Consider the following 11,520-nt stretch of genomic DNA (forward strand, 5'->3'; position numbering starts at 1 on the left):
TTTGTAAATAGGATCACAAGTCCACTTCTTGTACAGCAATTAACCACTAAGAAGAATATATGCAGTGTATTATTTGTTGAAACTGTACTTCCGATTGGATTTGAAACTGTCTCATTGCTGTTTATCAATAAAACTTTGAAAAAAAATAAAAAAAATAATAAAAAAAGACTAACTTGTGAATGTAATGCTACAACTTTTTATCTCTGACCTCTAGAGATGGGAAAGGGACTGGAGACTGAGTTCAGTTAGTAGATAATTACTTAATTAATTATGTCATGTAATAAGATGCCACCAGAAACCTGGACACCAAAGCTCAGCAGAGCTTCCTAGTTAGTAAACACACTGATTGGAGGGGTGACTCATTTTCCAAGCCTCAAGCTATGTACATTCTTTATAATAAAACTAGAATTGTAAATATAGCCTTCCTGAGTTCTAAGACTTTTCCGCAAGTTATCAAATGTGAAGGGCAACAGGGCGGAATGAGGGGCTTTGATTTTATAGACTGAAAGAAAAATAAGGGACCTTCTGTGATGGGGACTGGCAGAAGTAAAGGCAATCTTGTGGAAGATTTTATCCTTAAACTTTAGGGTTTGTGGGCTGGCTAGATAGCTCAATGGACTAAGTACCTACTTAAGCAAGTGCAGGGACAGGGGCTTGATCCCCAGTACCACATGCCTTGCTGGCCTGCCTCTGGGCATGCCGAGCCGGCCATTGAGTCCCGGCATAGTGGCACATACCTATAATCCCAACACTGGGGAGACTTAAAACAGGAGGATCACTACAAGTCTGAACAGTGTCGTGAGACCCTGTACCAAATACATTAAAAAAAAAAATTTAGGATTTGTGCTAACTTCAGGTAATGTCAGAAATGAATTATAACACACCTAGTTGAGATGAAAATATAAAAGTTTGATCAGGAAATGTAGGGTTAGTATGACTGTGAATCACTAAAATATTTGTTTCGAGAAAAAATAAAAATAAAAAGGAGGTGAACAATCTCTGATTTTTTAGTAGCTACAGTATCATCTATGGTACTAAACGGTATATATATTTCAACCAGTTGTTGGAGGTAAATGCTATCTACCAAATTTAGAAATGATTGATACAACTCCTAAGAAACTGGCTCACTACATTCATGAGAAAATGCAAAATAATAATTAAAAAGAAATATGCAACTCTAGTGACTGTTAATCTGCAATAACTAAAATGAAAGTAAGAGCTAAGCAAATAAGAAGCAATTAACAGTTCAAAATATAACCTCTAGTTTCAGGGCTTTTACTGAAGGAATGTACAGGGAAGATCCAAATTCTGGCCACTGGCATCAGAGCCATTTTCAAAGGAAAAAAAGTTATGCTGAAGACTAGAATGATTACGAAGACTAGAATGATTCCCAAAAGAATGGGACTAGCTAGAAGAAATGCTAAGGGGTTAATTTGTGTGTGTGTGTGTGTGTGTGTGTGTGTGTGTGTGTGTAAGTGTGCATGTGTCTATCTCTACACAGTTACTAAGAAACAGGGTGAAAAAAGTGAACATTGATGGTGCTGACACAGAAGTAGAAAAGGGAGAGTCAAGGACTCAACCCTACCCTGGTTATTCTTTATGAAGTTATTAAGAAATACTTTGTTTAGTCAAAACACAGAAGTTGGGTGATGCGAGTCCCTACTGGTGACTCAACATTTAAGCACTCTAAATGATATTCAAGTTTGGAAGAGATTTGGAAAGAAGACCAAGATGACAAGAAGAAGCCTGATGTCCTATGATCTACAGCAATGTTCTCCCCTTTAATTAACACAAAGATCTGGGGAAAGACCAGGGTTACTTGCCCCAGCTCAGTGCTGGCATGCAAATCCTATGTACATCACTGGTAAAAACTGCCATGGAGTAAACAACTTTCCAGGACACCTTGGATACAGAAGTGGTATACACTATGGTATCAAGACCCATTGGCAAACTCTAAAGGGGGCTACAACTGAGAAAATACAGAAATGCAAGGACTAAAGTAACAAGTTGAGTAAGAATTGGACTAGGTACACAGGCTTTAAGTAAGAGATGGCTCTTTTACCTGAATGTTTTATGAGAGTGGTAATTATGTCTTGCTAGGAACATTTTCCCTACCTGATATTATAAAACCAAAACCTGCTGATAAAGTCCTGAAGGGTGTCATCAAATTGAGAGGATATATACATGCAAGAGCTAATTAAGATGAAATTTCAGATGAAAACTGATATGCCTGAACAAGCCTCATAGGAAGTAGTTGTGGTTCACTTTGAATGTATCTTAGGAACACTGACTGGAAATGGTATCCTCTATCAAGTAATGTAAAGCAGACCATATGCAAATTATCCTTCAAGAAATATTAAGTGGACATGCAATGTGGAACCAGTAAGATTTCCCAAGCTCACAGAGGCCTTTCATATCAAGTGGTATAAAGCAGGGGTGGTAGCACACACCTGTAATCCTAGTAATCTAGGAAGCTGAGGCAGGAGGATCTCAAGTCTAAGCCCAGACTGGGCAACTTAACAACTCAGAGACCTTGTCTGAAAATAAAAAATAATAAGCATTGTAGATACAGTTCCATACAAAGACTATGTGTTCAATCTCTATCAAAGAATCAATCAATCAATCAATCAATCATACCAAGGAGGACAAAATAGAAACTGGAAAGGTGAAATAGACAATGCTCTGTACACTAACCCTAGATGGACTTTAGGCTGAGGCTCATGGTAAAAGCCCGTGAGCACCTCCATGTGACAACTACTAGACTCTGACTAAAAAATTCCATTTGAGAGACAATTAGTAGCTTGCATTTATATAAGAATTGATACTGCCTCTAAACTGAAGAATATAAAGTAATCTTGAAATCTAAAGTACCCACAATATCTTGGGTTATATCTGAGACAGATTCTATTAGGGAGGGCAACTCTCAGGAGAGTTGTCCTGTAATAACATGGAAATGAACTATGCAGAATCAAACCACTAAGGGAATGCAAAAGATTACAAAGGGTATTCAAAAGCAAGTTTCCCCTATGACCAACTCTGGAACCAACTAAGGAACTGCCAGATTATGTAATTACTATAATCTATAAACAGAACTCAACAAACCAATAGATAGCTGCTTAGTTAACAGATGGTGACTCTAATATGAACTGATCATATTTTGTTTGGAAGATGTTGAGCTGATCAAAGAAGATAAAAACAAGTTAGTTTAGTGGACTGCATTACATGCTGTTTGCCTGGATTTTTCTACTTTTGTATTTAGTACAGGGTCTATAGGGTCTACAAGGTCTCATTTCGTAAATCAGATTCATAGTGATCCGCCTGTGGTCAGCCTCGCAAGAGCTGGGATTACAGGCATGTGCCACCACACCTAGTCTCAATCACCATATCAGCTGGCCCCAGGGATGGGGCCAGCACAGCACACCAGGGACTGAACCCCAGCCGGTGTGCTCTGCCAAAGCTAGAACTTTAGTCCACTGAGCTATTTGACCATTCCTGCCTGGATTTTTGAGTTTTCACCAACTGATGGTCACCGACAAATGGCCAGATCATATAGCTGAGAAAAAAGGCAATGGAAAACAGGCTGATTAAAAGGACGCCGTAAAGGGTACAACCTTAGAGAGTCCTATTGCTATAGGCAGCCGAGTTAGATAGAAATATTATACGCTGTCAGACAGGGCCAGACCCTCGAAGGAGACTGCACAAAAGACAAATTACCTTACAACTGTGGGAGGGACAGATGCTCCTGCTTGTGAGCCAGATCTAAAGAGCAAATACTAACCTCCCTAAAGATTGGCATCCGAGATTGATCATCAACCTGAGGGAGACCAAGAATCATTAATCCGATTACTACTAGATGGCTACCTGATAAAGTCCTGTTCTATATTCATGTCTGCTTGGTAAGTGTCTCGCTAACCCCATTTGGTCTTGGGCCTAATCAATTTTACCTGAGCAATGGTGCTTGTAATCCCATTGGTTGACCATAGTTTTGTCCCACCCCACATCCACCTAAGTGAGTTCCCCCTTTCTCCACCTTAGCCCTGCATGGTTTTACACCATAAAAGTACCTGGAAGAGACAGCTTTCTTTCTCTCAATAAATATATTCTGCTCATAACCTCCGCTTGTTCCTAAAATTCATTCTTCGGTTTTAGAGAATATGAACTCGGACAGGTCAGGCTGGGAGATCATTTTTCCCTGTATCATTTGGAGGTTCCCTATATCATCTGGAGATCACCCATCCAAGACCAGTTTTTCTCCCTGTATCACTATGGGAATTATGCGGCTGTGTTGAAGCAGGATATATTGATGTCCATCAGAAGATCTTCCCCTGCCAACAAGGGGGGCTGGTGTGTACAGGGCAGATTTTCCAGGAGGAAAACGCTACACATGATTGACAAGTTGAACTGATGTCAGAAGCCCTGAGGGCTACAAATGGGCCCAGACAGGAACAGACAGACTGGTCAGGGCTTTCCTTGACCAATGGTAGATGCAAATGTTAAGAGTACTACAAAACAATGTAAAGAGAAGACACTGCACTGACTTGAATCATCTAATTACATTTCTTCAGAACAAGAAAGACACCTTATGATCCAAAATGTTCAACAATCAGCATGGCTCTTCAGAGTAATGGCTTGGAAAAGAATTAGAATGGGTAATTACAATAATGGTTGCCTAAAATGGGCAAGAAGAATGTGGGCATAATGGGCTGGCTTTCATTCCTACAGTGTTTACTCACCATAAGAGGAACAAAGGGAGAGGCCACAGTACATAGATTCCTCTGCTTTTCTGATCGATTTGGGAAGTAGTAGTGGGAAAAACAGGATGCTGGTACGGCATTTTTTTGTTTGTTTGTTTTTCCTCTTATTACCTCAACTTTCTTTTCCCTACCTGAAGAAGGGAAAGCTGCTAATGCAACTGCAAGAAGAGAGAATTTCTAGGCAAGAAACTATATAACTATACTTTTAGGCCTTTATGTCAGAATTCCTAAGAACCTACTATGAATAGGTTATATTTTCATTCCGTTTAACAAATTTGAGGTTAACAGTGAAGGTACTTCTACTCTAGAAATGGTAAAATTATAGCTGTTATGATCTGGTCTGGATCTGTTACAGGCTGGTTCCCAGGTGGGCCTATGGTGAGGTGGTTGAAAGGTGGAGCCTATGGGAATGTCCTTAGGTCACTGGTATTATGCTCTTGGAGACTGTGGCACTCTGATCTCTCAATTTTTTTTATTCTTTGTGATGAAAGTAGTTTGCTTTGCCATACACTCTTGCCATGTACTACTTTTACAAATAAGGTCTACAGCCATGGGGTCACTAGATCTGGATTGGGACCTCCAGAACAATGAGTCAAAATGAACCTTTTCTCTTTATAAATAGTTGCCTCAGGTTTTTATTATAATAACATGAAGCTGAGTAATACACAGGCTCAAAATAAAGCAATGAATAAATGGGTAATGTGATGGTTAAATCTAATATTACATGAATGTTTTATAAGAGCTACGGAGCAAGAAAATGGAATTGCCTCTGATATGGCTCATGCCTACAAGTCCTCCTAAAGCCTCACACACTCATAGGCAGGGCTTTAGGGATTGACTCTATCATGGTATGTGACACAGTACTGGGTTAGTCCCACTGATTGGCTTTGCACAGTTCTGCCTGTGGATGAAGGACTTACTAAAGAGAGAAAACCCTCCCATCCTATAGGCAGCACCAGCCAATGGGCTTAGAGCCAGGATGTAATAAAAAAAGGAATGAAGAAGGAAGTCTTTCTGCCTACTATGCTACAGTTTATCCTCTGCCATGCCGCTCTGTTGTGCCGCCCTGCCTTGGAACCATCTGAGTATGCACTGAAACATCTACAAACTATAAGCCAAAATAAACTTTTCTTCCTTTAAATTATAGGTGTTGGATATTGTGTCTCAGCAACAAGTACCAAAACCTCTACAAACTAAAAGCTTCAACAAGCTACTGAAACCTCCACAAAGTATAAGCCAAAATAAACTGTTCTCCCTTCAAATTGTGGGGTTTGGATATTGTGTCTCAGCAATAAGAATGTACCTAAGGTGGTCTCTTGGCTTCAGTCTCTCTTATGTGAAACAACAGTGCCTCATTATACCAGGTGTATGAAAGGTGAAGGTATGTATTACTGAGACACCACCCTTGCTTTTGGAACTTCATAAAATTGAATGGAATCCTGCAAACCTCAGTGGTCTCATGTTGGAAGATGTTTTGGTCACAGAACACAATGATGGAATAATTATTAATGACTAGTGAAATATTGCTAACACCTTTTCACTTTTATTCCTCAATGTGATGTAATATTGGCATTGTTGGTAAAAGCATAATACTGATACAGATGATAAAATATATTGGGAACTGAAATTCCTATCCCTAGCTCACATGAACTCTACTAAACATTAGGTATATTAATGTTGGTATTATTGATAGGAATGATCCTTATCACAAAGGATCCATGGTCAAAGACCAGGGGATGATCTGTGTTATAATAAATAATTTGTTGCAAGTTCCTGTTTATAGCTTCAAAAGTCTTTGGAATCCTTTAGTAATAAGAGTTTTTGATATGGAAGGTGATTTCAGGAGAGCTGCTAGATAGCATTAGGACAGAGGATCCTTACACTAGAAAAGACCAAGCACATGATTTAGAAAATAGGCATTTTTCAGCCCCTAACCATTACCCCCAACATTTGCAAGACTGAGTTCAACCAAATGGCCAATGATTTAATTAAGCATAACTAAGTAAGTATGTACTTAAGCCCAAAATGTCTCTGGACATTGAAGCTCAGTAGAGCTTCCTGGTCGAACATAGAGAAAAGCTGCAAGAGTGGCATACCCTGATTCCATGAGAAGACATAAAAGCTCTCAAGCCTCATCAAGTCTGAACCATTATAATAAAATTGTCAGACTAAATATAGGGCTTTTTTGAGTTTTGCAGGATCCTCACAAGTTATTAAACCTGAGGGATTTGTGGGGACCCTCAAATTTGTAGTCAGTGGTCAGAGGTGCAGGCACAAAAAACTTGGGCTGCCATCAAAAGTAAGGTCAGGCTTGCAGAAGACCTTGCCCTTAACCTTTGGGTTGTACTAACACTGAGCAGTCAGTGTCAGAACTGTACTTCAGTATACTCAGTTTGGGAAGAAAAAGATTACCAGCAACTGAGATTCTCCATAAATCAACAATAATGGTACTATATGCTGATCACCATAGTACAGAATTCACCCAAAGGTCCAAAATATCAAATGGCCTGCCTTAGAATAACTGAGAGGTCTTAACCTGCGTTTATTATAAATACTTGCTCTGGGGCCTCAGTTAGCTCCCAGTCTGAACATGTCCCTAAATTCTTGACAGGAAGTTTCAGAATTATCTTCTCCACATCTCTAGTAACTCCATGAATTTTTAATTAGCTTATGAAAGGAGGTATGTGCAAAAAAGTTTAACAACACTTTTAAATTGGATAATGGTTATTTAGCATTATTTCTAAAGCATTTTTCTTTTGCTATAAGGGATCTATGATCAGCAATGACATGTGTTTTAGTAAATAATCTGTTATGACTTCCTGGCAGATAGCTTCAAAAGAAGATGGATGCAAGTAAGGTGTAATTTATCAACTGATTGCTTTTTAATTAGATCATGATTATTTTACTATTATTTCTAAAGTAGCATTTTTTGAGAGCTATTAGCAATAATTTCTCTTCCTCGTAGTTGGGGGAATTATCTCCCATAATGAAATGGGATAGATATTTTAAGGTTAAATATTTTCCCTGATAATCAAGAGTTGATCTAAAGACAGACAAAACAGTTGCTCAGAGACACAGGTATATGAAAAGATGCCCAGTGTTACTAATCACTATAGGGAATGACAAATCAAAACCACTATGCAAAGCAACAGCTCTACTGCTTATTTACAGAGCCATTCAAATCCATCTCATATCCATTTTTTTGGAGCATCTACTATAATAGAGTGCTTGGCACAAGAAACATGCCTATAAAAAGTTCCTAAATTAAGAACAAGCCACTGATACTATGTGTAGACAACCCTCTTGTACAGGAAAGATATCAGGTACTTCAACTGTGCTTTTTTATTGTTAGCCTATACCTCTATCTAGGCAAAATGGGAAAATATTCTCCCTCTCATTTTATGTAAGTTCTACAATAATTTTATTTTAATCTTTTGATTTTTTTGTTTGTAACAGAGTATAATTATATAATTATCTTGTTTAACACTCAAAATTACATAAGTAAAACAATTTATTAGCATATAAATATATTTCTGGAAGTGGTCATAATTCTATCTCTAAAATTCTATATATTATCAAAGGATCAAATAATGAAGTCAGATACAGTACACACACTTGTAATTCCAGTTATTTGAGAAACTGAGGTAGGAAGATTGTAAGTTTAAGGATAACCTGTACATCTTATGTTCTGTCTCAAAGTAAAATAAAAAAGGGTTGGGGTTGTAGTTCAGTAGTAGAGCCCCTCCATGGCAAGAATGATGGCACGTGTCTAGCATGCATGAGGTCCACTCCCCAGCACCAGGAAAAAAAATTAGCAAAGTCATTTATTTTATGAATTATAGAAAAACTAAGAATAAGTTATATATAGTTAGAAACATACCTAGTTTATTAAAGCTTAAAGAAGAACAGTAGAGACAGAAAACTCAGTGGCCAGGAATTTCCAATTTGTTTTGGAAGACAAAAATTTGATTTCCAAATTATTATTAGCAATTACATAGCCTTAATTTGGTCTACTGTCTGGATAGTATTTTATTTCATTCTCTTTTCCTCATTTTTAACTGGAAATTAAGTATTTTAAAAACAAATCAATTGTTATGTCTTCTCTCAAATAATGCTTTAAGAGCTAAAAATTAGCTCTATTTAGGAGAATTATATTTCATGCCAGTATGTGAGGTAATATATCTGAAGGACAGTGAAAATTAAAGTTTTCAAACTCCTGAATAGTCTTCAATGGTAAGAACTATATACTCACTGAGTATAAAGATTAGATATTTCCATAATGTATCACAGTAATGAATAGTGTTTCATAATATGTGTACAAAGATTAAAAACAACTATTCAATATTTAATACTTTTATGCTAGGATTTAGGATCATTCTCTGGTTTTCCATTTACTCACTGACTCCTTCTCTTCCTCATCTCTAATACTGTTGTGCTATTTTTGGTCCTCTTCTCTGTGTACACTTACTTCTCAGGTACTGTAATTTCAATTAGAGCTATGACTCTAACCCCTGAGGTAATCCAAAGACTCTTAAAGCTTTATTGCTAGGCCAATCTGTCTCCTGAGCTCTGGATTTCCTTACTGTATTGTTTATTCTTCACCTCTGCTTTAATGTCTAAAAAGCACTCAAATATGCCACCCTGAAAACAGAACTGATTTCCACAGTCCGTCCAGACTCCCTTCTCTGTCCCCGACATGTTATGTCCTTTCCACAGTTAAGTCTACGTGATCTGTTTCTCACCTATCTCCCCGACCTTCTCTTCTCTTTAGCTCATGTTGATCCAGTTGCTGTAGTTGGCTTTCTGGCAGTTCCTTAACATGACAAACGTTTCTATTTCTGAATGCTTCCACTTCTTTCTCCTAGTCATTTCCCTGTCTCACCTGAGAACTCCCCAATCTCTCACTCTGATTAGTTTTCTTCATACCATGTATATCTGCTAGTAGTCCCTTATGTAATTGTTCATTTGCTTATTTTATTTAGTAGATTATATGTCTTATTCACCTTTATATACTCAACCTTTATAAAAGGACATGGCATATAGTAGCCACTCAAAAGTATCTACCAGGCAAATGAATCTGTTATATAGCAATGCCTTAATAAAATTGTTTCACTGTACTGTGGAATTCTACAACATTTGACATACTCATTTATTTGCCAATGTTAACATGGCCTAAATTTTAAATGAAAAATTATTTATAATTTTATTCTATATCAACTTAGTTTAAAAATATATAAACAAAGTACAATGAAGTATGATATTTACTGTGTTACCATATGAAATAAAAGAGAATATTAAAAAGATTACAATTGGGCTGGCCAAATAGCTCAATGGATTAAAGCCCCTGCAACCAGGTGCAGTAATGGAGGGTTTACTCCCCTGGCCTGCCAAGCCGGCCCCGCCCCCAGGGTGTGCTTGAGATAGCAACTGAGACTGGGCATGGTGGCGCGTGCCTATAATCCTAGCTCTTGGGAGTCTATAAACATGAGAATCACTACAAGTCCAATCTAGTAGTGAGACCCTGTAGACCCTGCCCTAAAATAAAAAAAGAAGAAATTACAAATTAATATACATTTTTAGGACCACAATATTGCATTAAAACTCTCTACCAACAGCTTCTGAATAAGATTTATTTCTGACCACTGATCTCAGATGTTATACCTATTTGTTCAATCAACTACATACAGTATCACAAATTTAGTTCTTATTTATGTTTAGAAAACACTAGGAAGCTCATAATTCTTTCATATAAAGTTAATATTAATATGAGAATGAAAGTGTTAGCTAACAAATGGAAAATTATAAAAATGTACTTACTTTTCTCATCAGCTTTATCTTTTATTGCTATAGTATCATTACTTAGAGACACAGTCTGTGCATTCAGAATATCTGTTCTCATGCCGGGAAATTTTGGAGAAGAAATGAAGCGTCCTTCATAAGAATATAAATAGATACCACCACCATCAACAAGAAGAAAATGTCTAAAAAATAATGAATGACAACATATTCTCATTGGGATGATAGTATATTTTTACTTTTACATTGGAAAAGTTTATTCTTTATAAAAATCTACATGACAATTAAAAGAACATAGATATATAAAGAATAAAATATTCTTAAATTAAAAATCAACATTTGTATTTCTGAGTTTTTGTTTTTGATGGAGGTAAGGGAAGAAAAACAAAAATGTCCATAATTACTACCCTATATAGTAAAATTATGACCTAATTTATGTTATGCCTTCAATTAATTTCCTTTCCTGAAGAAGATAATTTATACAAAGGCAATCAGAAAATGCTATATAGGGCCAGGGATATAGCTCAGTGGTGCAGTGCCTGCCTGGTAAGCATGAGGTCCTGAGTTCAATTCTTGGTAGCAACAAAGAAAAAAGAAAAGACCAAAAGGAAAATCTGATAAATTATAATTCAGTGACTTAAATGTTAGATACTATTGGTTGGTTTATCATGTCAACTTGAGATGCTTACAAGTTTGATCTTACTTTGTAAAACTTCTGAGCCTGTACAACAGTGTGGCATGAAGGGGAAGCCAGATAGCTCAGCGAACTAAAGCGCCTGTCTCAGCAGACTCAGGGACCAGGGTTCAACATCCAGCACACTGTGCTGGCCCCACCCCCAGGGCACGCTCAGAGCACAATTGTGACTGGGCGTGGTTCCGCACCTCTAATCCCAGCATTTGGGAGGCTGAAAACAGGAGGATCACTATGAGTCTGATCTGTGTAATGAGACTCTGTAGACCCTGTACTAAA

At 37.4% G+C, this 11,520-nt stretch overlaps 1 protein-coding gene across 3 annotated transcripts in view; it reads right to left on the reverse strand.

Annotated features, from left to right (window-relative positions):
• Ift80 (intraflagellar transport 80) overlaps window positions 1–11,520 on the reverse strand; it is a 161,095-nt gene that overhangs the window by 50,342 nt on the left and 99,233 nt on the right. For all 3 annotated transcript variants that reach the window (XM_023699687.1, XM_004639852.2, XM_023699688.1), the window contains one exon: window positions 10,572–10,735. In XM_023699687.1, coding sequence (XP_023555455.1) covers window positions 10,572–10,735 — 164 coding nt within the window. The remainder of the gene's footprint in view (window positions 1–10,571; window positions 10,736–11,520) is intronic.

Source organism: Octodon degus, unplaced genomic scaffold, assembly GCF_000260255.1.
Source record: "Octodon degus isolate 3935 unplaced genomic scaffold, OctDeg1.0 scaffold00115, whole genome shotgun sequence".
Classification (NCBI taxonomy): Eukaryota; Metazoa; Chordata; class Mammalia; order Rodentia; family Octodontidae; genus Octodon; species Octodon degus.